Raw genomic sequence first — 27,938 nt, 5'->3', positions numbered from 1 at the left:
GAGGTGCGTGCATATATTAGTGTACATCAGTGTAAGAAAAGCTATCATTAAAAAAAAATCTAATTTCAGCCTCTCATACATTTTTCTGTCTGTCTTTTTTGCACTCTCTCTCTCTCTCTCTCTCTCTCTCTCTCTCTCTCTCTCTGATACAAAGTGTACATCTCTCTCTCTGATACAAAGTGCACATCTCTCTCTCTTCATTCATTCAGAACTCAGCCTGCAGCTGCGACATTCAGCTTTTACTATTTCGGTCAAACCGCTTTAATGCACATGACACACTCAATACAACACTGAGAGCATGAACACATGAACACACACACACACACACACACACTCAAAACACACTGACACACCATTAGCAGCAGCTTAGCAGCAGCAGCATGTGGCTTCTCTTCTTTCTCTCGCTCTCTCTCTCTCTCTCTCGCTCAAACACACACACAGGCTCGATCACCCTTAGTCAGCGGCTGGGTGTGTATTTGGACGGAGCTCTGAGACAATAACAGGAGGCTGAGGAGAGAGCGGGGATGTGGATGTAGAAGAGGAGGAGGAACAGCAGATTCCAGATTTCATCTGGAATTAAAACTCCAGTCCAGATTATCAGAGCTTACACCAGTTTCTGGTCCAGCCCAGATTCTGATATTGGATTGCGGGTTTGAGGCTGAGTCTGGACTTTCTCCTACTTCAGTGAATGCTGCAGATGAAGGAGAGGAAGTACAGTTTCACTGCTCTTTCTCTGTTTGAAGGCTGAGGCAGCAGAGCAGATGGTGAGCAGTATATGGGTGTGTGTGTGAGTGTGTGTCTTTAAAAGTGACATTCTGTGTTTTCATACACCTTTATGTGTCTGCATGCACGTACACATGTGAGTGGACAGCCTTGCCTCCGTGATTTGATCTACTTTTGTTGTGGAGAATGTAGAGAATTTCTGCCACAGCATTCTTTACATGCAACTAACGACAATAATCAAACAGCTCACAGCAAGAAGAAATTTGACAGTTCTCCCTGTACGTTTGTGGGTTTTTTCCAGGTGCTTCCTTTCACAGAACAATGACATGCAGGTCAGTTTGACTGGAGACCTTGTATTGATTCTGGGTGTAAATCTGAGTGTGAACGATTGTTATCTTTCTACATAATCAGCGATGTGACAGGCTGGTACTCAGCCCAGGGTGTAGCACGATTCCCCCCCCCATGCAAAAAGCTGCTCCAAAACAACAACAACAACAAACTGATGCTCACAGTATGGCGTGTAAGAACTTGAATGGCCCCACACACAACCATCCCAACACAAGGTCAAACAGCCTGAAGAGAGGCTGAATCCATTAAGTTCAATTACTGTATCACGGACAAATTGTCCACATACTTTCGGTCACAGAGTGTACACGTGTATGTCTCTGCTTTAGGGAAAGAAAGAGAGAGAGAGTCTAAAAGCATGTTTGAGTGACCATATGCACGCGCGTGCATGTGCTGTGTTGTTTACTTGCTCATCCGGCCTCTGTGTGGATACTGCAGTGTGTTTGTGCTCTTGGCCTTTCAGACTGATCGCTGGCTCGTTGGGAGGAAAAGTGTAGCCATGGGTGGGAAGAGGCAGGCTGTCAGAGGCCATTAAGCAGCCAGCGGGATGCCACGCTAGAGCCCAGGAAAGCAGAGCATTGCACTGCAGACGAGGCAGGGAACATCATAGCGGCAGGACTTCCGTGACTGTACAGGAGGACTTTTGTGACAAACTCCAAACAGCAGCAGAGGTTTCGACTAAGGGTGGTAATCGCTAGAGACACCACGACACAATATTTAAGTTGTGCTACGATATTGCAAAACAGTATTTGCAATAATTTGAGTATTTGCAAACTCATGCAAATCCACAAAAGATTTAATGTATATTTGTAACATCAGTTAAATGATTAAAAGATTATATGCTAAAGGAAAATTGATACTTGGTGTCTCAGATGCAATGTAATATTCACTCACTCACTCATCTTCTACCACTTTGTCCTCCACATGAGGGTCGCAGGGGGCGCTGGTGTCAATCTCGCGATATACAGTAATATTGCCACAAAAAATATTGCGATATTTCACTGTATCTGTATCTAGTTTCAAGTGAGATGATGATCCAGCACATAAAGAAGTGTTTGTTTTGCTGCACTTTGTGGCAAAGTCTCAGAAACTAAAGGCTTAAAAGGTTTATTTGTGGGTAGAAAGCAGCTGGTTTGAATCCCTTGACTGTCCGTCACTAAAAGTGCCATGAAAACAAAACCAACGTTAATGTTTCCCAGCTTTTTGGGGGGGACGCTTTTAAAGCTTTTAAAAGATTTCTTGTCAGTCAGCTGAACAAGAGAACCCCATGGGACTATTTTCGCATGAGGTGACAGGACGATTGCACACCCAACACATTACACTTAACCTTCACTACCATTTAAGAACACAGAAAAAGTGACATTAGCAGCAGACAGCCAAATATCCAGATACCTGAATTTCCCATTACAAGTCAGTAACCCTGCAAAATGAGTCTCGATTAACTGCATTGTAATGCTTTAAAATAACAGCCACTGTGCAACATTAATTGTTACGTGATGGACCGATGACAACTTGCCATTGCCTCAGAAGTTTTTCCACTACATGAGCTGAGGGTTGAGTGGCAGTTAAGGAGGTGGGGGGTGGAGGTTCTGCAGGACCACTTTTTCTGATACCATCTGTCCCACAGGGATTGAAGCCAGATTTTTAATCTGTGACCTGCCGCTGCTCTGCGGGGTGGCGTCTAATCTGGTTGACGGTGCATATGAAAAGCTGTTTTCACAGCTGTGCTGAAGTTCTGAGGGTATTGTGTGTAAATGCTGTAGCATTTCCAGAAGCATTAGTTCAGGATGTCCAGTGGGGAAACAAGCTTTTGCACCTAAGAGAATAACATAACCACTAACAAAATGCTTTATATGGCATATTTTTGTGTGAGAATTGTAGAATTTATATTTATATTTTTTTGACAGTGACCAAAGGTCATCTCTAGTACTGAGTTTCACAAAAAAATCAAATAGCAAAGCTTGGTATTTAATGCATGTTTAGATGCTTTAAACTTTAACATGCTTCTCTCTGTGCCTGATGGGTGTCATTCAGAGATGTTCACATGGCCATTTTCCTTAATATTTCCAAAGATGTGATATTTTATTCTTTCCTGTTTTTTTTTAATTTTCTTGATAACTAGAAGCTAAAGGCAAGAATCAGCAATGACAGACATTGACATTAATGTTTCACTTCTGCTTCTCTGCCACACTGTCAGCTCATTTTGAATAGTTTTTGATACATGTGTCACAGCTTAACACTTGGCACTAAATAATGTCTGTAAAGAATAACCTAAATACCACATTTCTATGGCTTGTCCAAGTTTGTTTTTGTTTAAAGCTAACGGAGGTATGGCAGACGCAAACTGTGCCTCATAACCTCACATGCATTTACAAATTCAAGTACTGCGCATGTTGTGTTTACACAGGCCAATTCAACTGTGATTGGTTGACAGTGTCTTAGGCTGGAAGGGTACAATAAAGTCACCACCTTTTTAGTTGGCTGTGTTGTACATTGTGACCTCAGCGGTAAAATTCCTTTACACCTGTCAGAAATGCCTCTTTGATAAACTAGGCCATCTAGGCACATCTTTCTTTGGCCGACTGACTCTGAAAGACTGAGCATAAACATGTCAAAAAATGTCCTATAAGGCCACACACTGTATCAAATCCAAACCTCGCCCTCGTTATGATGCTGCTAATTTAGTGCCATTCACCACAAACACTGCTGTGATGTCCACAGTCCCCCATTACTGCTTTCAACCCTTACCCTAAAAATCACGTAAACCCTAAAATAAAACAAACAAAAGACATGCTGATGGCCTTTCACTGATAAACCTGCAGGGTAAAGTTTGAGTTTAGATGGCACTGACATCCTTGGTCTTACACCCAGGAGCCTCAGCACTCCCAGTGGTGTCCTTAAAAGTCACCAGTCCAAAGAAAGACACGCCGCTGCAGGGTGGAGGAGAGGGCACACTCAAATGATTGTGGAGAGAGATGGTGAATAGCACAAAAGCAGCCAGGAGCAACTCCAGCTCTTGATAAACAGAGGATGACATACCATTACATTACATTACCATTACAGTTGCTTTTGTCTTCAGCTCGCAGCTACATGTGTGTTTGAGTGTCTACACAGCAGTGGGTGTGTAGATTGTTTTGAAAGTGCACAGCGTTGTACAACAATCCCAGAGTCTCTAGATGAAAACCTTAGCGTAGACACATGTTCATGCACGTTTGTAGGATTAAGATGGGATAATTTTTTTAACCAGTAAATCTTTTCCCCTCTTCCTTAACTCAGTGTGAAGAGTCAGAAGTCACCTTCCCTAGACCCATAAGATGCTCTAATGTCTGATAAAAAGGTCCCGCTTAATACAGGCTGTAATAGATGTAACTAGCAGCTGTCATGTCTGATTTGAGTTTATATGCTTGAAGAATTGTTCAATTTCTTTCATGGTGTGTTAGTTTCATGTTGCCCTAATATTTACACTAACCACCAGGTCAACCATATATATCTTAAAGCTACTACTGTCATTCTGAAAAAGCTAGAAATACAAGGCTACCATGACAAAAATGCACCTGATACCACTTCTCCCGTGGGCCCTCTCATCAAAGCCAAAAAATTTTTTTAAAAATCCTTAAACACATTTTTATGTCAAGTTTGGAAAAGACATACAGCACAACCCTAAAACTAAAACTCAGTGTGAGATAAAGTATTATCTCACAGGTAAAACAGTATTGTTTCAATGATGTACTTATGTTTAACTGATTCAATACGATACATAACTTTAACATTTAAAAACACCGTTCAGGTGATTTTAAACTCTATTTTTTGCCCTGCAAGCCACTAAATTAAGTCATTATTCACATGTCTGAAAAGGAGGTAATGCCCAGAGACAGCGAATGCTTTTCCAAAGCATTTGAATAAACAAGTGATACTTTTCTAGTGAGGTTTCTTCAGACACCCTGAGCATCAGCACTTAACTGTGCGTCACTATTATTCCTATAGAGGATTGTTTGTGGGGATCCTCTGGGAAATAAATGACACTCTAATTACTGGTCTCCTGTTGCTGTGAAGTGACGTCACTTATTCTGTGGGAATTGCGCTTGCCTCTCCCCACACATCCTCCCTTCATCCACCTCCATTGTAATTCCCCCTGTGCCTTAATGTCAGTTGTGGCCTGAAGGCACCATTCTGCGTCACGCAATCCACAGCAGAGTGACTGGCATTTTTGTGCCGACATAACAAAAGAAAGACCTGCGAAAAAAGAAAGACCTTGAGGCTACATTTCACTGGCTCTTTACAAACGCCACAGTCAGATGGAGCGACAGCACTTTTCTCTCTCACTGCAGCGTTATCTCTCATGCACACTTCCTCCTGCAAATCTGACTGCCCAAGACTGTCAAACAACATCAAGGGGAAATTAAGAGAGAAAACATCACGAGAATACAAACTATTTCCCTGATAGTGTGTAATAAATACTGCTGATGCTGTACTATATCTGCAGTGTACAGATACTGTGTGTGGGTGTTAAGAAGACAGAAGTTGGTATTGACTTTTCTCCAGTGGTGGTGTTTGTGAATAAAAACACAGACAATTGCTTCACTTAAGCATGAAGCTCCTTGTGTGTTATCTTTGAGTAACAACAAATGAAAATGACTGAGGACAAGCTGTCACATCTCAGCCTGTACTGCCAATAAACTATTGATCAGCTCTGGCAGAGACTAAAGCTGCCTTTCAATCTTTACATACCACATATTCCAAATAATCCCACGCATTAAGTTGCATTCAGCTAAGAGGTTTGGATAAAACAGGCTCATGAAAAGAAAATCATCAGCGTGAATCGTGGACCAGATGTTAAGTCTAAAAGCATGGGCAGCCTTTAAAAGCAATGAGATAAATGGATGTGAAGGCATGTTGGAAATGCAAGAGAGCAAAATAAATCTAAACAAAGCTCAGTGAAGATTATCCGCCATAGTGGAGAAAATCCAGTTGAACATACATTGAAAATTAAAGCCAGCTTTTTTGCGCATTTGTCATAACATGAGAGAAAGTTAAGCTGGAGCTTTTCACATCAAAACATCAACTATTTCAACAACATACTGTATCTAGTTCTCACTACATATAAAAAGGAGACTTAAAAAGAATCCATCATGTAAGCAAGAACAATCCAACCCATGCTAAACCTTGTTAACATGTCTGATGATTAACATTCTGATTATTATTTTTAAAGAAAGAAGAATGAAATCATCAGTGTCATGACCGAGTAGATTCATTTTGAAACTGCAGTAAACCAACAACCAATGCTATCAATTTTACACGGGTGGTTTTTCCACTATGATCTCACCATAGTTAACTGATGAACCGCAGGTGATTGATTATGTAATCAAGCTGAAGGTGTCTAATGGAGATTTAAAGTACCAACTACAAAATGCAACTCTTTCAGAAGCCCCACATTTATATTTCCTCAAATAACATCAACTCTGTCCTCAATCTTTTCCATGTTCCTCGACCACAGCTATTTATCACAGTGATCTGGCAGAGAGCCAGCACAGCTAGATGTCAGTCTAAAGCTGTGGAGGACTTGTGGCAACAGACATGAAGAACTTGGACCAGTATGGACGAAGTGACAAAGAGAGTCTCGGTGAGGACCGACACATTCTTCCTCCTTTAAACAGCAGAAATTTAACTGATGTTTTTAACCGTTGCAAAATACAGCTTTTCTTGCTCAGAAGCCCAGTACTCTCCCTCATTTAGTCCAAAAATATAGACTGCATAAAAAGGCAGACAATTTCCATTAAGGTTTGAAATAATGACCAAGTTTGATGGATGTAGTTGATCCCTTTTTTTTTGTTTTTCAGTCTATGGAGCTCTGTCCACTCTGGTGTTGATTCTACTTGGTCTACTGGGTTCGGTCCACAGCTGTCCTGGTGTCTGCACCTGCTATGGCAACACCACTGACTGCTCCGCCGTCGGCCTCCTGTCTCTGACACCCATCCTTGCACTGATAGACCAGGACAATCTCATCCTCCGTCTACCCCAGAACAATCTCTCCTCTCTGGGCAAAACAGATCTTTTGAACCTCAGTAGACTGGAGCTCTTGGATATTTCCCAGAACCACTTTTCAAGCCTGCAGCCTGGCGCTTTCTCAAGATTGAGCAGCCTGCGGTGGCTCAACCTCTCCACTAACTACCTCGGGTTACACCTGGCACCATCTGCCACCAACAACATCACAGAGGGCACACTGGGTTTGAGTCAAAGTCAGGGAGGTGTTGGATTGAACAAAGAGGTTTTCAATGGTTTGTGGCGGTTACAAGGGCTTGACTTATCCTCCAATGGCCTTATTTGGCTTCCTAAAGGCTTGCTAGATGGGCTTCAGAGACTAAAATATCTGTCTCTGGCCAGTAACCAGCTTGTGGCCCTAGACAGAGTCACATTCGAGCCCCTGGTGCATCTGCAGCAGCTCCAGCTGGTGGGAAACCCCTGGCAATGTGACTGCAAACTGAGGGACTTCAAGCACTGGATGGAGTGGTTAATTTACAGGGGTGAGCAGGGCTGCTAGCAAGCCACTTCAAATCTCAAATATACTTGAAGTTGATCATTTTGGCAGTCAGCTTTCTGTGGTTTAAAAATGTGAGAGAGAAAATCATCGTTGTAGTTCAAGTGTGTACTTCAAAGGCTGTTTAATCAAAAGCAATTCATCTGTAAGGAAGATATGTGTTGACAAAGACAACTGTATCTACATCTGTGTTTACTGCATTTATTACATCTCTCTCTCTTTTCCAAACTTTTCCCTGCCTGCTATTCTTCCTCTCCTTTTTTGCCCCACCCCCCTCCATCTGTTTTATAGATGGGCAGGTAGACGCGATGCAGTGCAGCCTCCCAGAGGAACTGAAGGGCAGGGACATCCGCAACGTACCAGCAGAGATGTTTAGCTACTGCCTGCAGAGTCCGACCAAGGAGGGCGGTCAAGCCTCCCTTCGGCCTCCTTGCCCACCTGGCAGAGTCAGCAGCAATGACGAATGTGTTCGCCAGCGTTACCGGCCTGTAAGTGTCCGCCGGGCACATGTCACACAAATTGTTGCAGGAGTGGTTTGTGGCACAGTGTGCGTGATGATGGTGGTTGCGGCAACTTATGGCTGCGCCTACGCCTCACTGATGGCACGGTACCAGAGGGAGATGAAGAGCCGTGGCCAGCCTCTGATGGCCGAGTGTGGAGCTGAGACGGACATGGAGGACGGACAACTGTCATCTCCAACCTCACCAGAGGAGACGCCGCCCAAAGTGGCCTGTGGCATTGTGCATGGGTATCGAATCAGTAGCTTCTGACTCACTTGTTTATTTTTCCTGATTGTTAATCCTTCCTGGATGTTCTGCAGGTTGCCCCTGCTCTTCAAGCTCTCATCGCTGATGAGACAGCGTTTGGAGAGAGAGACCCTGCAGCTCTGCTACTGTTCTGAAAATCACTAGGTGGGACAAATTGAGCAGCTAATCGAGCGGACAAGATTCAGTGAAACTGAAAAGCTGCAACCCGTCTTCAAATGTATGGATGCTCTGTGAATTGTTATTCCCCACGCTGCATCTTTAAGCCATTTTTTAATCTATGAAGCTGCTACCTGGCATCTTGACTTCCCTTTACCTGCCTTTTTATTTATTCTTTAGGAATATGAAACTACCTTTTTGTTTAAGCCGTCTGTCTGTATCTGAGCCCAAGAAGCACATATTTCAAAGGTTTGTGAATGTCTGTGAATCCCTGAAATGTTCTGTCCTCTTTTAATTATTTATATTATTTCTTTTTATTATTACCAGCGATTTGACAAATAGTGCTTTATACCTCTGTTAGGCGATAACCTCCAAAATAATAGACACTTAAATCACATCGGAATTTAGCTTCTGTCAGGGAAATGCTGCATTCACCTTCATTACAGAGAGAAATTTAGATAAATATTAGAGCTGTACTGCCTCCTAGAGTGCAGGCTTTGCGCTACAACAGCTTCTGATCCAGCACAAACAAACTCTCAAGCTCCACGACAGTTATGTGAGGTATGTGAGGTATGTGAGGTCTACATATATGCTGTCATTTAGCTTGTCCATATTTCCTGTGAAAAACATGAAATGTCTCAACTTTAGCTCAAGGACTGTTAATTGTGCTGAAATAATAAACTATATTTATTTAAAGTGCATCATTCATTCAGAGATGTGAATGCAAGTGAGTGTCACAACCTATTTGAGAATTCCTACATATGAAGGTGAATATCACAGCTCCTCTTCAGTTTGAATTGTTAATGTTGTGGATCAGGGATGTCGCAGTGACACTCACCTCCTGCTATGGCTGTCTTTCCCTTCGATGACACAGTCACTGATGTTGTCGCGATGGCGTACTGCACTCCTGCAGGAAGGGAAGATTTACCTCAACATTAGACCAAAGATTAGCCGATTTGATGAGGGCCACACTGCTCGTTGTTCCCTCAAAAAAAGAATCACTAAATATATTGACTGATAATGTTGAGAGCTGAAGAGAAGGTGAGAGACTGACCTTTTTCACCAGCAATGTAGTAGTAGAAGCGTCCAGGAGTGTTTTCCACAGCCAGGCGGTACCACAGAGGAAAGTGATCAATGGTGAACAGGTTTTCTTTGTCCGACACAGTCAGGAACTTTCTGTGGAGTGGAAGATTTTCTTTACTTTGAAATGTACTGTAACCTGACCTGCACGAGATCCACACTACTGAAATAGACAGCTGTGATCAAAGCAACTGGTTGTACAAATATCATTAGTCGGATAAGATTATAGTTAAAGATGGGAAACCCAAAAGTATTTGACATCAGACGCTTAACAACCACAACCAAACAGGTGCAGTGCAGTTTTCAATGCAGTTGTGACACTGGTTTGTCCAATTGATCAAATGGTTTTAGACTGTAACTGCAAAATCCAAAGTTTGCCTTTAACAGTTCTTATTATCTTAAGATTAAAAAAATCTTACACACCAAAGTCAGGAGCTTTTTGGTCCAACATGCAGTTGTGTTTCACATCATTTGTCTGTATTTGTTTTCTTGACTTTTGGAGTGAGTGTACTAAGTGTAGTAAACAGTTTAAACTTACTTTGCTACTCTGGTCTCCACTCCTGCATATCTTATAATCCTCATAAGGCCTGAACGAGTACCGAGGAAAGCTGTCTCAACCCCTGGTTCCACCCTGCAGAACCCAAACACAAACACAAAAGATGATGATGATGACAACGCTTTGTCTTTGTAAAGGTTTGATCAAAACAAGGCTAGTGACAACAGACATCTCTTTTCCAATGCCTCTTTCTCCTTGAAGGCAGTTCGATCAGCTGCTGTTATTATTTGGAGAATGATGCCTTGAAGGTAAAGTTGATCTCAAACAGTTCTACTGGTATCCAATGAGTAAGTTCCAGCCATGCTGATATTGAATTTTTCCAGATTTCTGACAATGTTGCAAAACGATGATCACCAAATATTTACAAACTAAGTATTCAGACTCCTCCTTAACCTTCAAATATACCTCAAAATGAGAGGGTGAAAAGTTGCTCCTATCTCTTTACTAATATTCCTGGTTAAAACACAGTTAGTTAAAAATGATGGAGGGAAACTGCAGCAGAAATGTTTCTGCGCATCTGTTCTGAGGTCTGCAAGCAGCTTTTTCCTCATGGCTTAACATTTGCTCTGTTTGGCAGAATCAGCAGTAATACTTCATATGTAAATCCAAGCTTTCAACTAAATTTACAACAGGGGCACCAAACAAGGTGTAGAAAAGATTCAGATTTGCTCACCCATCATTGAGCATCAGAGCGCTCCAGTAGGCCTCCAGCGGAGCTGTGACTACAGCATCAAACAGCATCTGTTGCAGCAACATCTCATCACCTAATCACCAGACAGTGAAAGTCAAACAAACACACAAAGCCTTTATTGTCACTGTAAAAGACATAAGTGGATCTTCTGAACACCAGTGCAATAAAACAGTTTAACTTTAGTTAATTTTTAGGTTTAGGATTCTGATAGACTAGGGAAAGAAGCTGTTCATTGGTCTGTTTCAACAGGATTTGATGCTCCGATATAACACTCCCCTGAGGACAGCAGAATGAAGTCCAGCGCCATGGAGGGAAGGGTCAAATTTCATTTAAATCCCTCAAATGTAGGTGCAGTATAAATGCACGATAAAACATAAATCTAACTGTGGAAGGCTTTATTCTTTTCCAAAAGTCTCAAGTATCACAGTCAAAACCTACACTCAAGGTCAGGCTCCTTCCCCAGCAGGTAGCGAACGACGGCCTGAAGTTGTGAGTATTTTCTGTGAGCAGGGTCAATGTCTGTCTCGCAGTACGTCCTGAGGAATAGATCAAGCCACAAACACACACAATAAAATACAAATCCTGACATTTCCTTTTTACACATTGTCCGGATCATCTTTCATCCCACTCCTTGGCCTACTATAAATGATTTAGGGAGACTTATTAGCATCTTGTTACAAACTGCTCTAACTGCAGACCACTAAAGCTTAACAACTATATAATATTATTATTGATAAATCTTGGTGACAACTAAACTTGCTGATGATTGAAGCTGGTGTTTCAGGGTTTCAAACGTACCATTCAGAGGCGATGCTCACATCAGGGGAGGTGAGGTCATGCAGTCCTGCAGAAGAAGTTTAAATGAAACACTGTCGCTGCAGGGACACTTAATGTGCATCCACCTGGATCTGTGTATTCACATGTTTCTTATTTCTGCTAAATACAGCACCAATCATTGCATCTGACAAAGTAGTGAAGAGCAAATGTTCACAGTAGAAACAAAGCATGACTAATAAATCAACTGCTTAAACACAAGTGATGCATGTGGATGAACTGTGGGGAACAATACCTTCCTCCACAGACACGTTTCCCATAAACATCAGCTTTCCAGGGCCCTTCGTTAGCGCCATGCCAAAGCTGCAGAGACACAGGGAGGAGGTGAATATGTCATACTGCTCTCCAGTGGACAAATCACACAGAGATAAACATACTGAAAAAATTAAAAGGTATTACAAATTGACCAGACTGGGTTTTTAAAGTTTACACTGAAGCTGACACTGATCCACCACTAATAAATATTGGAATATATGATTTGCATAATTCACATTACTGACTGACACAACATTCACTTAACTACCTTTCTTTGTTTATGAGTTATACTGTGAGAAAACATTAAAAAAAAACAAAAAAAAAACACTGTTGATATAATATTCACAATTATTGATTAAGCATATTTTCTTGCACTTTTTTAACATGTGTATCTAAAGAAACTAGTGAAAGATGAATCAGAAACACATGATGGACTTTTGCTTCTGCAAATGTTAATTAAGAGGACATTCTCACTCAATAACGCCGAACAAACAGGCACACAAAGGATTAAAGCAGCGTTTTAGAAATGAAAGCCAGTTTACCTGAAAGGTGTGTCATCAACATTTGTGTAGAAGTAATCATTGACGAGGTAGAGAGGTCTTTTCTGAAGAAACGGTAAAAACAAGCACAAAACTGTGGATTTCAGCCACACATTTCAAAACAAGTTAAAGCTCTAGTTTGGACACTCTGAGTTTCTACACAGAATTTATGTAAAAAGCAAATTGCCAGCACAGTCACTACTGCAGTCAAGCTAAGCGACACACGTTTCTCCATGGCCAAACTATTTGACGCTGACTTTTAACGCCCTCCTCATGAAGAAAGAACATTATGGTTAAAAGCCTGCGAACCAATGAATCACGCTGATTTGTAAGCATAATGAAATTCAGTTTACTGAATAAAACGCTGACATCGTTGTTTCTCTGTTTGTAGTTCTGAACAAGACTGATAATAATGTTGTGTTCAGCACATTGATATCTACTAGCATACAGGATATCAGATATTTTTACAGTACAGTTTTAGAGGAATTTCAAGTCAGCTTGAATCATTGGTTCAATGTTGAAATTGAATGTGAATAGTTTGAACATAGAGAAACAAGTGTCAGGTACAACTTGGCGGCAGTACAAAATTGCTGGCAGTGAAAGGCCTGCAACATCATCAACAAGAACATCACTGCCACCTACTGACCCGGGGGGAAAACTACAGGTATTTCCAACACAGCATATGTATTGTATCTGTGTAATTTTAAGACAATACAACACACTAGTATGCAAGAAATTAATGCTTGTCACTGTGATGATAAAGAATAATAAAAACATATTAAAAAAAAACCCGTAAGATACCATTTTTCTTTTCTTAACAATATTTTCTTGTTTGTGTTTTCCATGAATTTAATGTGTTTGTTAAATGTTTGATGTGTGTGAGTGTGTCTGTGGGGGTGTTTGTATAAAAGGGATATCAATTGATTTATAAAGTTTTTCCAATTTTGCATTGCTGCCTATTTTAACTTCTAATTCTCTTAATCTACATTTTTATTTTAAGAGCAGTTATTTTTTAATAATGTGTTTGTATTACCTGACATGTATGAAATAGAGTGTTGTTAAAGTCAAGGCCTTTATAAACTCAAGGATAATTTTTATCATCCATATGTTTTGAAAATCAGGACTTGTTGTGACACAAACAAAAAATAATTTAGAGTTTTCTATGAAGAATTCCTAAAAAAAAGAAAAAAGTAATGTCTTCCTCACCCCTTTGTCCACAGATGCTCTGATGTTCAGGGTCATGCTGCCAGTCTGTCCTTTAACCATTGCTGTTCTCAGCTGAATGCACAAGAACATATTAGTCAAACCCATTCCCACCTTGTGGTGACAGAATGAGAACTACACAGATTTGTTTGCAGTTTTTATTTACAGTAAACAATGTTTGGCAGACTTCTTTACCGTCTCCTCTGTGTCCTCCCACTCCACCTCAGACAGATCCACACTGTTGTAGTTTGGCTTGGGCTTCAGCTTCTTTCCATCTTTATACTGCAGGACAGAGGGAAATACTTTCCCTTTAGTGGACCTAGTGGATCCCATCTGGTATATTGCAATACTTAAAAAGTGGGTCCAGGGCTGAATGTTGATCTGCTGCTCTGGGGCCCTTGAGCTATTTTTGGCCAATGCAGTGACTCACAGTTAAGGGTCAGAACTCACCAGAGGTCGAAGGTCAGGGTGAGACAAGATGTAACCGTTATTGGTGATAAGGAAGGCATATCCATGTGCTCCCAGCTGAGAAGAAGAAAAAATCCTGAAGGCTAACCTCTATATATGCTATTTTGGTAAAGAGTAAGTTCACACACTGAATTTAATGTAATTAAATTCCAACATGATGAGGATATAACACGGCTTAAAAGTCAGATTTCATCGGATGAAAATCTAGTAGACAAAAGAAATAAAGTAATACAAACAAAGAACATATTCCCTGAGCCATGAGGTCTCAGCTCACCATGTATCTGGGTGCCAGCTTCATCACCTCCAGTAGCGGGACGTCTGTGCCAACTACACCCAGCAGGATCCCATGGGACAGCTGGAGGGACGAGACAATACATGTAAAATCTTCACACTTCTACTCTGAAAGACTTTGTAATGTGTTATCATGATATTCTTTAACATTTACATCAACAGTAAGCTTGATCAAGGTCAATCTGCATGTTAATGCTTTAAATTTTAAAGAAAGAAAAACAAAATTAGAAATTACTTTGAAAGTACTTGTCTCTTGCAACACACCAAGCTCTTATGGACTTCTATTTTTGGTTCCTCCTGCACATTTTTATTTTTTTACCATATAACTTTCCCCTCTAGTATAAGTTATTATTTTTCCAAAGTCTATATGTATTCACATTTCTTCCTCTTCCTCTCTTGTACACAATATTTAAATAAAAAAAGCTGCTCAACTTGTTGTCACTTGAGATTTAACTGCATACAGTACATGGACACAGTGGATATGGATAAAGGTAGGGCTGTTTGTTGACTTTGTAAAATGCAACTACGCTCTGTCTTTAATTTCTGCAAACATATTTTTAAACATTTTAAAGTTTTATTTAAAAAAAATATTGAAATGGCACTGAATTAGTCGACCTAAATCCAGAACTAAGAAGAGATCAAGAGAAAGTCAAACACTTTGTGATTGTAGTTACAGACACATACTAGGTAAATGCACTTCATTCTTAGACACTGACCGTCTCCTTCTTCTTGCTGAAAACTGGCATGGCCACAGAAGTCATCAGCAGCAAACTCTGAGCTTTGGTGTTAAAGAGCTGAGACAAAAAAAAACAAACATTTAATACATTACCAATTATGTTTAATAATATTTTTTTTTCCTTTGTGGATTCATTTTGCAAACTAAAACATGTCCTTTTTCTTTATCAGATACTTATCTCAGTATGAAAAGTATTGAAACCACATTTAAATATTTTGGGGAATGTGCAGCCAAACAAACTCAGCTTAAGTCAAAAAGATTAAAGAGTGACAGTTTGTCTAAAACTACAGCTTTGGCTTTGTTACCTCCTTCGTATTAGGAAGCTGTCACAGCGATGACGGGGGAGGCGCAGTGGATCATAGGTGAATGAGCAGAGACACAAGGAGGAACACAAATGAAAATGAACAATGGTGATGATGAAGATGAGGATTACTGTACAGTATGAGGAATTAAAGGAGCAGATCATGGCAAAGGAAAAACTTATACATCATATTTTCATATTTCTGGCATGAATGATGAAGCAGTCCCTTGAAGCTGGCTGCTTTGTCTCACCACAGTGTCCATGTAGGCTTCTGTCCAGATTATGTCATGGTCGTGGTTAATGACCATCGGTCGGCTGAGCACATGTAGGTACTCCATCACGTTCTCCTGCACATCGGCCAGTGTGGAGATGTGGGTGTAGTAACCTGAGAAACACAGAAAGAAAGAAATCAATGCATGCATGAACACTAAAACAAGTAAGCACACTAACACACTGATGGATGACCTTTATTGTTGCAGGCGATCCATTTGGTGTTCTGAGCGAAGGTCATCTCTCTGCCGATCAGGTAGGTGAAGACTCTGACCTAAACAGACAAACATACTTGTTTACACCCTTTTTCAACTCTCTGTGTTGTGTATTTTTGGCCTATTTTGCTGTTTCCATGTATAGTTGAAGAATTAGCTACAAAGAAAGTGAAATCATAAAAACACGGAACTAACCCTGGTTTTGCAGATGTTGTTTGCATCTAAATTTAAATCAATTTTTTCTTCATTAAAGTCTTAGGGTATTAGGAAACAGTAGTTCTTTCCAAGGAACTCACTCTTGCTGTAGAAGCTCCACATTCTCACAATTTTTGGATGGAGGCTTCAAGTCTAGCTACTTGGTGAACTACGTGTGCAGCTTATCTTTGATCTCTGACTTGCTGGCGTTCATTCAAACATCACTGGTCTACACAGTTGCAGCATTTTAGCATGAAAATGAACCGAAACAAAACAGCTGCAGGCTGAAAAGGGGAGCCACAGAGGACATACATTAGTTGAGCATAAGGGAGTTGGCTATGTTTCAGTATATAACATAATCTTCAACCACACATTAACACCAGTAGAGTTTGGTTATTTGTCTGCACAGAGGAGGGGGTGAATATTCATAATTTAACAAACAGCAATGACATTTGTTACAGTGTTCACAACAGGGTTCATGCCTATTTTTGCCAATGACTTTCTATGGCTTTGAGACAAATTTTCATGGCCACATTCTCTCTCAAATGGCTATGAATAAATTATGTTAAAATTTACAACACCATATTTTAACCAGAAAGTTAGGCCAGTCAAAGACAGAGGACTGTAAATAAAGAGCACTATTATCATGTCCCAAATTGTTTAAATAAAAGGTGACACAGCCCCCTGCAGGTTCAGACTGTTGGCCCTCTCATTACTATACTAATATAACAAAAGGTTATCAAGGTAATTTTCTAAGACCTATCCAAGTATGGAACAGATCAAAGATGTAAGGCTTCTGCCATTATCCTCACCCTGCGGTCAGGCCAGTTGAACTCCTCAAACACAGACTCAAAGTCCTCCATGGCTCCGTCTGTTATCAGCATGATGGCTTGGTTACACATGCTGCCTTGTCCATTCCCCCTGGCCTGCACACACACAGTACACCATTGTAATTCAGAATGAAAACTCTTCTTTTCAACTTGGATATACTGTACTTTGGTTGAACAAGACACAAACCTCATTGAGGATTTTGAAGGCTTCCTTCATGGCATTCTTGATCTTTGCTTCCCCTTTAACGTGCAGCTCTTCCACCAGCAGCTTAAAGTGCTGAGAAGGAAAGAGATCAACAAACTCCACTGTAAATACAATTGTATCATCTACTGTTTTACATCCAGCCATGTACCTACCTATAGTTAATTTCAGATCTATTCGCAAATGTCTTGAGACATCTGCTGCAGAATTTTGTGCTACTTTGGAAATCTGATAGAGCTGCTTGGCAAGTTTGGCAAGTGCCACTTTACCCTAGACGTGAGACATGAACACTTTCCAAATTATGTCCACAGTCTAAATATCTGGAAGTCAAGCTGGTCCTAAAAAGACCGTTCCAACACAAAACACCAGTTTCACGTGTGATGGTTTCTAAAAGTCAGTGGAAGAATTAGGCCAAGAGGTTAATTTGATAATGAGGGTATTGCTCTCTCTCTCTCTCCCCCCCCCATGTGTACCTGTGTGTGTAATGTTTGTTAAGTTGCCTCGTCAGCTCTTTAAGCCTACATGAAGCAGATAATGTTCTTACCTCTCTGTTGTCCAAGTCGGCCTGGACTAGAGTCCCTCTGAAGCACGGCTCCACATAACGAATGTAGTCGGTATACTGTGACAGAGATCATGAGTAAACAACAGTAACAATACTGGGGCTGTTTTTTTTACACTGTCATTAAATAATACTCAGTAAGTCAGACAGTAATGTAAGACTATCCTTTTTTGGTGGAATATCCCTTTAAGTGTGTGTAGTTCTCACAGCAATGACGTTGACAAAGTCGTTCTCGCCCAGAGTGTCCAGGATGGTGTTGATGGTGTGTTTGGCGATGGTCATCTTCAGTCCCTTCATGCTACCGCTGATGTCCACCATGATGACGATGTCCTTTGGCGATGTGGCTGCCTGGATATACCTGCACACAGATCATTCAGTCATTATTACACCATATACTTTATTTTAAGACAACATTTGGTTGCAGTTATAGGGCATTATTGGAATAATAGGATAGAGGATAATTGGTCAAACTGATAAAATAATTTGGAAAAAGTTGGTGTATGATTCTCTGAATTGTTGACATCATATGTAAATAAAGATAGAAAAAGGCTTGATGATTAGAAAGTAATGTTAAAAGTTTTGCATATTGTAATTAAAAATCATTTCTAAGCTGGTGCTAGGTTTTAATAGTAAGTTGACACATAGATTGACATTTTACTAGCCGTAACATTAATTGAGCTTCAAGGAATCAACTCTGGAAGAAAATCAAAACAGAGAAGTCATAAGAAAACTGTCCTGGAATTCATTATTCTTTACAGTTGGTTTTAATTAGAAATGAACAACTACCAAAAGACCTCCCTCTCAATGAAAAGCATATTTACAGTATATGATATAATATAAAAAAGTCCAGACTGTGGATTGAAGAATTAATTGATGTCTTCATAATCAGAGCGTCTGTGCTGTGCTTTAAAAAAAGAATTAATGCTAGTAATAAAGTTAGTTATTAATAGTTATTACCTCTGATTATATGATTATAGTCTAATCCATTGAATCCAGTGAAATACAGAGGAAACTTACATGGACACAGCTGTTTCTTTAACTATTCTAATCTATCTAATCTTTGATATAATATCTACATGTATACAGAATATAATCATGTTAATTTGACCTACATTCACACACTTTTTTTTACTTTCATTGTTTCTCATAAGAATGAGAAAGTCTCCTGTCAGTCTAAAAGCACGTCACTGAGTTTCAGTTTGGGCGTCTCGGCAGGTGCATGCAGCAGCTTTTGCAGCTCAGCTGCTGTAATGTGGTGTGACAAGGCCTTCAATGACATATGCAGCTCTCTGTATTATTTAGAAATGCATGAAAAGTCGCATATGGTGCCATGTGGGCCCAGCTGACCTGGCTAAGGAGCAGCTTATCGTCTTTTCCAGAGGATCAGGGCTACGGCTGGTCGATGCTCAGCCGACACACAGCCAGCAACATGACCGCCTCAGATTGAATCAAACTGGACGTTTAAGGTCCGATCCAAGGCAGGGACAATAAAATAACATAAAAGCCTAAAAACACAGTATCCCTACATTGAAAATTGCTCTATTCTAGTCTATCATGTTTACACAGGTGTTTCCCTAATTGACAGTATGACTGTATTATATTCCAAGAGAAACTTCTTGGTATTATTGTATCCAGTATATACTATTTTTCAAATTCACAATATTGCTTAAACCTTCGTTATTACTGGATGTAAACTGTCTGTTTCACTACTGCTGGTGAGCTGAACTTAGCAAACCATCTGTCCCAGTATTAACAGCAGACTAGATACGTATTTCATATAATCCATATCAGGAAACAAAGTTAATTCAGTGGCTTCAAATTGGTCATCAGATAAGCTGAAGTGTCTGCCAGCTTGGCTTAAAGAAACTCCAATTTAGGATGACTTTCCCAAAATGTGTGTGAAAGATGAAAGTTTACTTTCAAGTTTTACAGCAGAAGAAATCAGGTAAGACAGATGGAATTTACTATTAAACTGCTGATTTCAATGGAAAATCATTCCTAAATTTCAACAATATTTACCGCTCTGCTACTTTCATGTTCTTTTGTGAGCGTGTGTGACTTTGACACAGTCATCCAATGTTGATATTTAGATATGACAGCCTGTTTGAGGTCTGAACTCACCAGTTTCTGTTCCTGCAGTCAAAAGCTGCCACACCGTTGGAGTCTGGAGTCCATTTAATACCTGACAGAGGAAACATGTAGTCAGCTCAGTTTTCATTAGAATTATTCACCAGTCAAACACATTTGATAACACTTACATACAGTAACTCACTGTAACTGTTGTAGACGGTTGAATATTAAACACAACCTAACATTATTTAGGTAACCTTTAGGTAAGATGTACATAAACCTACCAGGGTAGATTCTGAAGAAGCCACTGGAGCTGCCAAAGTACTGCCATGTGAGTGTAGGATCTTTCTGGAAGTTACCGATGAAGACGTCGTTTAATGCCTCTGAGTTGTAGATGGCGTTAAGGATGGTGGGATCTGCACGCAGAAAACACAGATGAAGTTATACATTTATTTTAGATCCAGGGTCCTTCACTTTCCAAGGACATCAGCTTTATTTATAAAGCGTTTTCAAAAACACCCCGGTTGGAAAAAGTGCTTTCCAACAACATTAAAATCTGTAAATGATAATAAAACATATAAAGACGTTCCAAAATTACTATGAAAGCAACACAGCCCACTGTGTTAAAAGCTAAGGGAAAAAAGATGCATTAAAAACAGTGAAGAGGCCTGGGTGGTGTAAAGTCGTTATATTGTTCTTTTTACACTGTTGCTGATGTTGTTGTCTTATAAGAACGTTTTTGACAGCCACTGACACTGTACACCTATAGTAGAAATGCAAATAGAAACCCATGACACATTGACCTCTGACCTTTGTTGTAGACGTTGGTGGGGATCTGGATGTCGCTCTGCAGTGTGTTCACCAGCAGGTTGTTAAAATGTTCGTTCTCCTCCAGTGAAAACTCCCCACCCAGTTCAATGTAGTTTCCGTCCTCGTCCGCTGTATTGATCAGCATGGAATTGAAGTAATCAAACTGAAAGGAGACAGGTGGTGGACATCAGCTCTTTTGTTTCATCCATAATAACACTAGCACTTTAAGAAATTGCTAGAATAGCCTTAGCTTTTCTGGAAAAAGTGGATCTTGACAATTATCATCACTGTTTACATTAATCCCCTAGACCAACTGAAGAGATTACAGGAAGTTGGTACAATAATTCGTCCCTAAAACCTTGAAATTAAATGACACCTGGTTACATTGAGCCAAATATTAGGTATTTATAAAGCATGGTGGGAAAAATATAGGGTCAGGATGCCATATTAAATGAATACATTAATTAGCCAGATATGCAGCTGACTTCTGAAACTTATTCTTTCAATTATCTTACTTCTTTACCTCTGGCTACCTCAGTGCAACAAGGGTCATTTGCAATAGTCAGACACTGTATTTATACATTTCATGCACATTGGCACTTTTAATATCAGTATTGTCAGTAGTAGTAATCAATTATTTAATACTCACTCATTTTGTCTTATTTCTATGTTTATAATATTTTATTTTATTTTATTTTAATTTTATATTTTTGCACAAATATTGATGATTTCTAGACAATTTCATTGTACCTGAATAAGCTTTTGTACAATGACTATAAAAGCTTTCTATTCTATTCTGTGGGTTGCTCAGTCAAAATGAGTAACTTTAAAACAATTGACATTTCACCTTAAGAGACAACTTGCTCTTATTTACCAACCTTTAGAGAAGCGTTGAAGTCATGGTACAGGTCAGCATCCTCTGCTGCCTCGGCTAATCTCTAAAACAAGAAACAGAGGAGAAAAACATCACAATCTCTATCAATACATCAGAACACACAGCACACAGAAGGGTCTAAAATATACTTTGGGATAAGTGATTGCATACAAGTTCGATCAATACTAGGCTGTTGAATGGTACAGTAATATTGTTGCAGGGACGGGGCTCTGTTGGAGTGGGGGGGGGGGGGGGGGGTATGATCTTTATACTTTTATATTGTTTACAACACATCATGGTACAAAACTGGTAAGATTAGCTGACTTTAGCTTATTTTAGCTTAGCAACACCTGTAAATCTCCAGGCATGTAAGTGATATAAATCTCCCACCCGGTTTGCAAATAGGAAGGAATAGGTATAGGAATCCAGTCCTTCATTGTTTTACTAAATATTTGTAAGCTGCAATATTGTAATATAAAGCTATTTGCTTTTCACAACCACTGTCACTGGAGAACCAGGACAGGACAGCCAATGAGATTAAACTTTGTCTGTTCATCACAATAAATAATCTTTACAAGTCATTTTTACAGTAACAAATATAAAGGAAGGCTGTAATGGTAATTTAAAACACTGTTCAGAAACTGTGGCATGCAACTATCCTTCGTTATACGGACTGTAGCTTCCTCCAGAACTGAAGAAGACTCTCGGATGAGACAAGAAATGTGAGCTTCAACAAAAGTCATGTATCTAAACTCTTGAAGATACAATGACCTGAATTCGAAGAAAAGTTACTTTCCACATACTCACCTTTACGGATTTCATCTTACTTCCCAACATTCGTTCAATTTCATCAGAAAAATCCTTCACCAGTTCACTTCCTTCCACCTCCACAATCTTTATGACTGACTCCACATCCTTCAGTTTCTGAGAAGAAACAAACAAAAAATGGTTTTACACTTTGAAAAATGGCTTCAAATATAACCCTTTTTAAATAGAAAAAAACACAACTGTTTTTCTCATTGAACTCAACACATCTATTTTATTGTATCTTTCATTTTTGTAAGTGGAGAGTGTTAAACATCTTGTTATGATTGACTGACTGATGAGACAGTAAAAATTAACTTTTGGTTGACTTGTTTATTTTCTTTATCAGACTGTGAGATTCACTCTCAGATTAATTCAGTCGCTGTGGTGGGGAGTTTTTTTTTTTTTTCCCAGCCGGGTTATCAGGTCAATTTTACCAGATCAAGAGGCTTGAGGCGGATCAGACGGCTGAGAGCGATGAGAAACGGTCCAGTCTGGTTATTTACACTCTGAATCACTCAATTAATTCTCTCACTAATTCCAATTAGTCCAAGCAACCCACTTACTGAGCTGAATAGCGCTAAACATTTGTGAAGTACTTTTCTACCGATTTAATCAGTCTACAAATCACATAAACTGACTTTATTTGTTCATGACGTCAACGTTTCAAAAGGTCCAGAGAAATATTATGAGTGTATCAAACATTATAGGTTGTTTGTTTCACGTGGAAAGTCACGTTTGGTTTTTGCAAAACAGAAATTATGTAAAGCTATGCATTATTATTCTATATTTTTACTTTGAATTGTTATGTCCTTGTACTGTTGTATTGTTGGTAATCTGTGTGTAGTATTGTATCGTAGAGTTGAAAGTGAGAAGCTGTAAGTTGTGTATTTATAGCACCTTTCACAGATATGGAATCACAAAGTGCTTCACAGGTCGATATAAGTACAATTCATAAACTAATAACGGTAAAAACATAGGTTTGTTTAAACAAAAAACACAATAAAAAGGATGAAACAATAAGAACTCTAGTCTAACTAAAAGCCTGATTAAAAAGAAGTTTATTGAGCTTTTCTGATTAAAAAAAAGAAGAGAGTTAGAGTCAGAGATTAACATGTATTCTGGATTTAACAATGCTGTCAGTCACAACTGCATTCATATAATCCTTTGAAGTATCCCCTCAGGTATTGAGCTAAATGTTGCACTGTATGACAGTAGCACCATTTCTGAGCGGATAAAAATACACTTGGATCAAACCAAATACCAAATGTTAAGACTGGTTAATGCCAGCTGTACTTTTAGCTCAATTGAGTTACACAATAGTATTACTTTTTATTTATTCCCTCCTCATTAAGACTGTCCGTTAGACAAGTTATTTTAGGGTGGGTCTAATGTGTTCTTACCATAGTCGGCGGTTTGTATGTTTGTTTGTTTGTTTGTGTGCAGACACACTGCAGGCTGCATCTGACAAATCTAAATCTGAGAGATAAATGGATAGATGTCTAAAATCAGAACGCGCCACAAATCCTGACGCCAGTAAAGAGGGCTCGGTCCTCAATCTGGGAATTACCATGATCCCTGTATGTGTGTGTGTGTGTGTGTGTGTGTCTGTGTGGGGGGTGTTTTTTTCTCTCATACACAAATGCAGTCACATTTAAACACAACCAGTTCAACCATTTGCTCATGGTTGAACTAGTTTGAGCTCCTTTTTTCTTTTTTCATTCACATGAATTGACCACTGGTTCCAAAAAAACTAGTCTTGAACAAAGGCATCAACACAGCTGTGTACATTCTCATTTCAGCTGTTGTGGCCTCTGCAGTATAGTGGATCATCCACGGGTCAGAAGGTCATGTTGATGTGTCACTGGACCCCAAATTGCCTTTGATAGAATCCCTTAAATTAGATGTCCAGGTACAGGCTTCATTTACCTTCTGCAACAACAGAGAGCCAGAGTATTGGATGGTTAAGTCTCGAAGTTCAACAGAGAAAGTGGTCGCCCACTGCTGCACCCTGAAAGCCAACAGACAAAAGTGTTACCCAACTTTAAGATTACAGGTTACAGAAATTCAACATGATTGTCCTACTGTATGGTGGAGAACATGACAGTAAGAAATGCTGCATTAATAGCAAATATTACTCAGTGCTGAAAGCATTCTGTACTTATTTACCATTTGGGGGGTTATTTAGGGTAAATAAATAGATATATTTAATCATGTGTAGTTGAACGTAAATAATGTGATACTTGGATTTTATCTCTTCACATTTGCCTTCATTAATTATCTTAAATTAAGGTTTTAATTTAGCAAAACAACCAGCAACAACTATAATATCCTGCTAAACTCAGCAGAAATAACAGGAAATAAAATAACCTTACATAGTAGAAGTGTGAAGACCACTTGATACTTTTGTTATATATAGTGCTGATAGGAAAACATGCTCACCATCCTTGTTAATGCAATGAATTGTCAGTGGAATAATAAACGTAAATAATATACATACAGTGTTAAACTCATTCACCTAAATGAAGTACATATATACAGAAAATTCACGTTTGTACAGATACACTTGGTCAGAAGATCACTGTAATCAGCATCAGTCATATCAGTAAGTAATGTTACCATGGTTACACTTCTTCTCACTGTAAACTGTAAGTGAAGCTCTTGTAAAGAATGTACTGTATGTGTAGGTATGCATGTTCTGTGATTTTAGTTGCTTGCTGCCATGGTGACAGTCTGCATGGGCAGCGTGTGACGGCAGAAAAAGGGACATTAAATATGTGCAGAGCGAGAGATTTAGATAATCTGTCCTTCATCTGGGTCACAGCAGAGGGCTGCAGGTGTTTGTCCTGCACAAACTTACATGAACACAATAATACAACACAATGCAACGCAACACAACAGATATACAGAGGAGCTGGTGCGAGCTCAGTGCTCTTTCAGGGAAAATCTGTTTTTAGGATTTATACTCCTTTTCCTGAATTAAGATGAAAGTCAGAGGAAAAAAATATGCACTTCATTCCATATTTAGTTAACGTAGTAGAGTGGAGGTAAAAAACTTCATATCCGTACCTCAAAGTTGTACTTGAATACAGGTAAAAAATGATTTTCCTTTCATGTAGATGACTTTCTTCACTCCTCCTATCCCTGTACTGTATGTGAAACGTCTATCAGGAATAAATTTTAATGAGAGGAGTTCCCCTTGTTGTGAACACAGACAATAGATACAAATGTCTCAGTCTGGAAATTGAAGCCAATGTGGACATTTCTGAAACCTGATTTTTATATTTTTTTAAAGTGATGAGATAATGAGCTTTTTCCCCCTCTTACACAATTTCCAACATCAGTAAAACGTTTCTTGAGATGTTAAAATAGTTGTGTCTGTAAATTACGGTTCTGTTTACATTCAAATAGATGATAAAGCGCGACTTGTATTGGTGAATGAACACTGCGGGATTAACAGCTAGTATTGTCTAATAGATGCGTTACAGGTGAAGGTGGATATGCAGTGGACGAGCTCTCAGTCAGGCCCACTCCCATTTTTCAAAACATTGTAACTAACTATCCCAAAACCAACATGTCACTGGGCAAAATACTTAAGTTTACTCTTTAAAGTGTTTTGCCTGTATAATAGACCCTTTACTTTTGTTGTCATTTGGATGGACCGGTTTCTCTCTTAGCTTCCTTGATGGTAGTTGAAACAGAATATTTATTTCTACCTAAACTACAACAAATCTCCAAATGCAGGTTTTGACAAAGCCACTGATGAAGGTTGCTGTGGCAGCTCAATGTTCCATCATTTATTTAAATAGGACTTTATTTTACCAAATTGCCAAACGATACACCCAACATTTACATTTATCCTTGCACAATTTCCACTGACACTGCACAGCTTTCAGTTACTTTACTTCTTTACTGTACTTCAGTACTTTAAAGAGTAAATTTGCCACAAGTTATTTGAGAAGTTGCAGTTTGGGACATTGCCAAATCAACTTTTTTACACAAAAATGATCGCTGTGGCAGGCAGTAAGAGATGACGCTTTCATTTTCTGTGAGGAATTTCTGTGAGTGTGTAAAGGGCAGTTTTTTCTTTCCATATCACAAGATCACAAAACTTCAGCAGGTGAGAGAATGTTTGCTGAGTAAGAATTCCTTAACACATCCAAAGAAGTGAAGAGGTAACTTACGTCTCTGGTGGGATCTTCATCTGAGCCTGAGCTGTAATCCACAGGCAGAAAAATCCCAGAATGAAAACCAATGACCTGACCTCCATTGTGCTTCCAATCTGAGACATCAAACTCCTTACAGATCTGACACCGTAAAGTTTTGGAGGCAGTTTCACTAACTCGGATCAGCTCATGAAAGATAATAAGGGACTTGTAGGAAATGGTTTCCTCATGTTGGCTAAAGTGACTAGATGATAATGGTCCCAGGATTGGGCTTTTGACCCTGGATGGCCTCCGTCACGTCTGCATGGACCAGCTCTGCTGCCAGCATCTTCTCATTATCTTCAATAAAACTTTACTAAAATCAAAATTGAATTTAAGTTACACAGTACCAGTAATGAGGAGGAAAAACAAAGCCTGGTCTGAACAAAACTGGTCCTTAGAGGTAGCATATGATCCTATGCACCTGCTCCAGGTTCTTCCAGGTTCTTCCAGGATCTTCCAGGTCCCAAATGTTTATCCCACGTGAAAACAATACCATCAAAAAGTAGGTTAATATCTTCAACTTGCAGACATTTAGGTGGACAAAAAGCCTGCAACCTGCAGGAGGATTTGCAGCCACTCGTCTCAACTGTCGCCCAATTTGCAACATAATCCACTTGGATTAAAACATCTCTTCCCCTCAGAGAGAGAGAGAAAGAGAGAGAGAGGGAGAGAGAGGATTGGATGAGAGCTCTGTTTTATCTAAGAGGATTAGAGTGATTTCTGGAGTCCGATTCTCCTCTGACCAATCACAGTGGCCAGAAGAGAAAAAACACTGAGGCACAGTTTGGCTGCTGAAAAAGAGACAGAGAGAGAGGTAGAGAGAGAGAGAGTTAGAGAGAGAGAGAGGGAGGGAGAGAGAGAGTTCAGACAAATTAATTTACATTTCATAGACCTCTTTTGAGGGTCCTATGACTCAGAGGACGAGGCAGGTCTGAGTCGTCTGATAACTGTATAACACACTACTTAACATAATGAGGATAAAACACACAAACACATGAGCTCACACGTCCTGAGCAAGACTTCGATCTCATCTGATAAAAAAACAATTAGAAGGTAAAGCTGTTCAAAGGTTCCTGTTCACCAAACCAAAAAAAATTTATTTTCACATTTTCTTTCATTTGCTTTTGTCTGTTTAAGTAAGACATTTCACTGACACTGTGAACGGTGGCCCTCAAACAATGAAAAAAGAATTTAATAAAACCGAACATACACCTGGCAAACAACAGGTGGTTGGTCTGTTTTTGTACTAGAGCTCATAATCACAGCATGATCACAACACGCAAGACAATCATTATTCAGCTGCACTATAACTACTGTCCATCATACTTAATTAAATAACTTAACAATCTCATGTTGCCCACTGTGTATTTTAATGAGCAGTAGATTAAACATACACACAACAGTTAACTGCATGAAAGTCA

The 27,938-nt window shown here is 39.5% G+C and overlaps 2 protein-coding genes across 7 annotated transcripts in view; one reads left to right on the top strand and one right to left on the bottom strand.

Moving 5' to 3' along the window:
- The window catches only part of LOC131469715 (voltage-dependent calcium channel subunit alpha-2/delta-4-like), an 82,818-nt gene that overhangs the window by 30,547 nt on the left and 24,333 nt on the right, over positions 1 to 27,938 (bottom strand). For 4 of the 5 annotated variants that reach the window (XM_058644986.1, XM_058644984.1, XM_058644987.1 and 1 more), the window contains 26 exons: positions 24,239 to 24,320; positions 22,313 to 22,429; positions 21,510 to 21,569; positions 20,632 to 20,794; positions 20,106 to 20,237; positions 19,873 to 19,933; positions 17,959 to 18,109; positions 17,737 to 17,811; positions 17,178 to 17,267; positions 16,973 to 17,086; positions 15,946 to 16,024; positions 15,732 to 15,865; positions 15,485 to 15,502; positions 15,160 to 15,237; positions 14,427 to 14,507; positions 14,135 to 14,209; positions 13,880 to 13,966; positions 13,688 to 13,759; positions 12,485 to 12,546; positions 11,923 to 11,990; positions 11,652 to 11,697; positions 11,292 to 11,389; positions 10,836 to 10,926; positions 10,145 to 10,237; positions 9,581 to 9,702; positions 9,365 to 9,433 (listed from right to left, as the gene is read on the bottom strand). In XM_058644986.1, the coding sequence (XP_058500969.1) occupies positions 9,365 to 9,433; positions 9,581 to 9,702; positions 10,145 to 10,237; positions 10,836 to 10,926; positions 11,292 to 11,389; positions 11,652 to 11,697; positions 11,923 to 11,990; positions 12,485 to 12,546; positions 13,688 to 13,759; positions 13,880 to 13,966; positions 14,135 to 14,209; positions 14,427 to 14,507; positions 15,160 to 15,237; positions 15,485 to 15,502; positions 15,732 to 15,865; positions 15,946 to 16,024; positions 16,973 to 17,086; positions 17,178 to 17,267; positions 17,737 to 17,811; positions 17,959 to 18,109; positions 19,873 to 19,933; positions 20,106 to 20,237; positions 20,632 to 20,794; positions 21,510 to 21,569; positions 22,313 to 22,342 (2,149 nt within the window). In that variant the 5' untranslated portion in view covers positions 22,343 to 22,429; positions 24,239 to 24,320. Of the gene's footprint in view, positions 1 to 9,364; positions 9,434 to 9,580; positions 9,703 to 10,144; positions 10,238 to 10,835; positions 10,927 to 11,291; positions 11,390 to 11,651; positions 11,698 to 11,922; positions 11,991 to 12,484; positions 12,547 to 13,687; positions 13,760 to 13,879; positions 13,967 to 14,134; positions 14,210 to 14,426; positions 14,508 to 15,159; positions 15,238 to 15,484; positions 15,503 to 15,731; positions 15,866 to 15,945; positions 16,025 to 16,972; positions 17,087 to 17,177; positions 17,268 to 17,736; positions 17,812 to 17,958; positions 18,110 to 19,872; positions 19,934 to 20,105; positions 20,238 to 20,631; positions 20,795 to 21,509; positions 21,570 to 22,312; positions 22,430 to 24,238; positions 24,321 to 26,493; positions 27,309 to 27,938 lie in introns of all 5 variants that reach the window. The other variant, XM_058644983.1, reaches the window with a different exon arrangement.
- LOC131469717 (leucine-rich repeat and transmembrane domain-containing protein 2-like) lies at positions 570 to 9,320 on the top strand. Of its 2 annotated transcripts, XM_058644990.1 has the most exons (5): positions 570 to 764; positions 1,025 to 1,055; positions 6,563 to 6,688; positions 6,906 to 7,589; positions 7,895 to 9,320. In XM_058644990.1, the coding sequence occupies exons 3-5, from the start codon at positions 6,643 to 6,645 to the stop codon at positions 8,371 to 8,373; spliced, it is 1,209 nt and encodes a 402-aa protein (XP_058500973.1). In that variant the 5' UTR covers positions 570 to 764; positions 1,025 to 1,055; positions 6,563 to 6,642; the 3' UTR covers positions 8,374 to 9,320. The 2 variants fall into 2 exon arrangements, with proteins under 2 accessions (XP_058500973.1, XP_058500974.1); XM_058644991.1 differs by lacking the exon at positions 1,025 to 1,055.

This window comes from Solea solea, chromosome 12, assembly GCF_958295425.1.
Source record: "Solea solea chromosome 12, fSolSol10.1, whole genome shotgun sequence".
Taxonomy (NCBI): Eukaryota; Metazoa; Chordata; class Actinopteri; order Pleuronectiformes; family Soleidae; genus Solea; species Solea solea.
The sequence above is the reverse complement of the archived record's forward strand: the minus strand, read 5'-3'. Positions and strand labels throughout refer to the sequence as shown.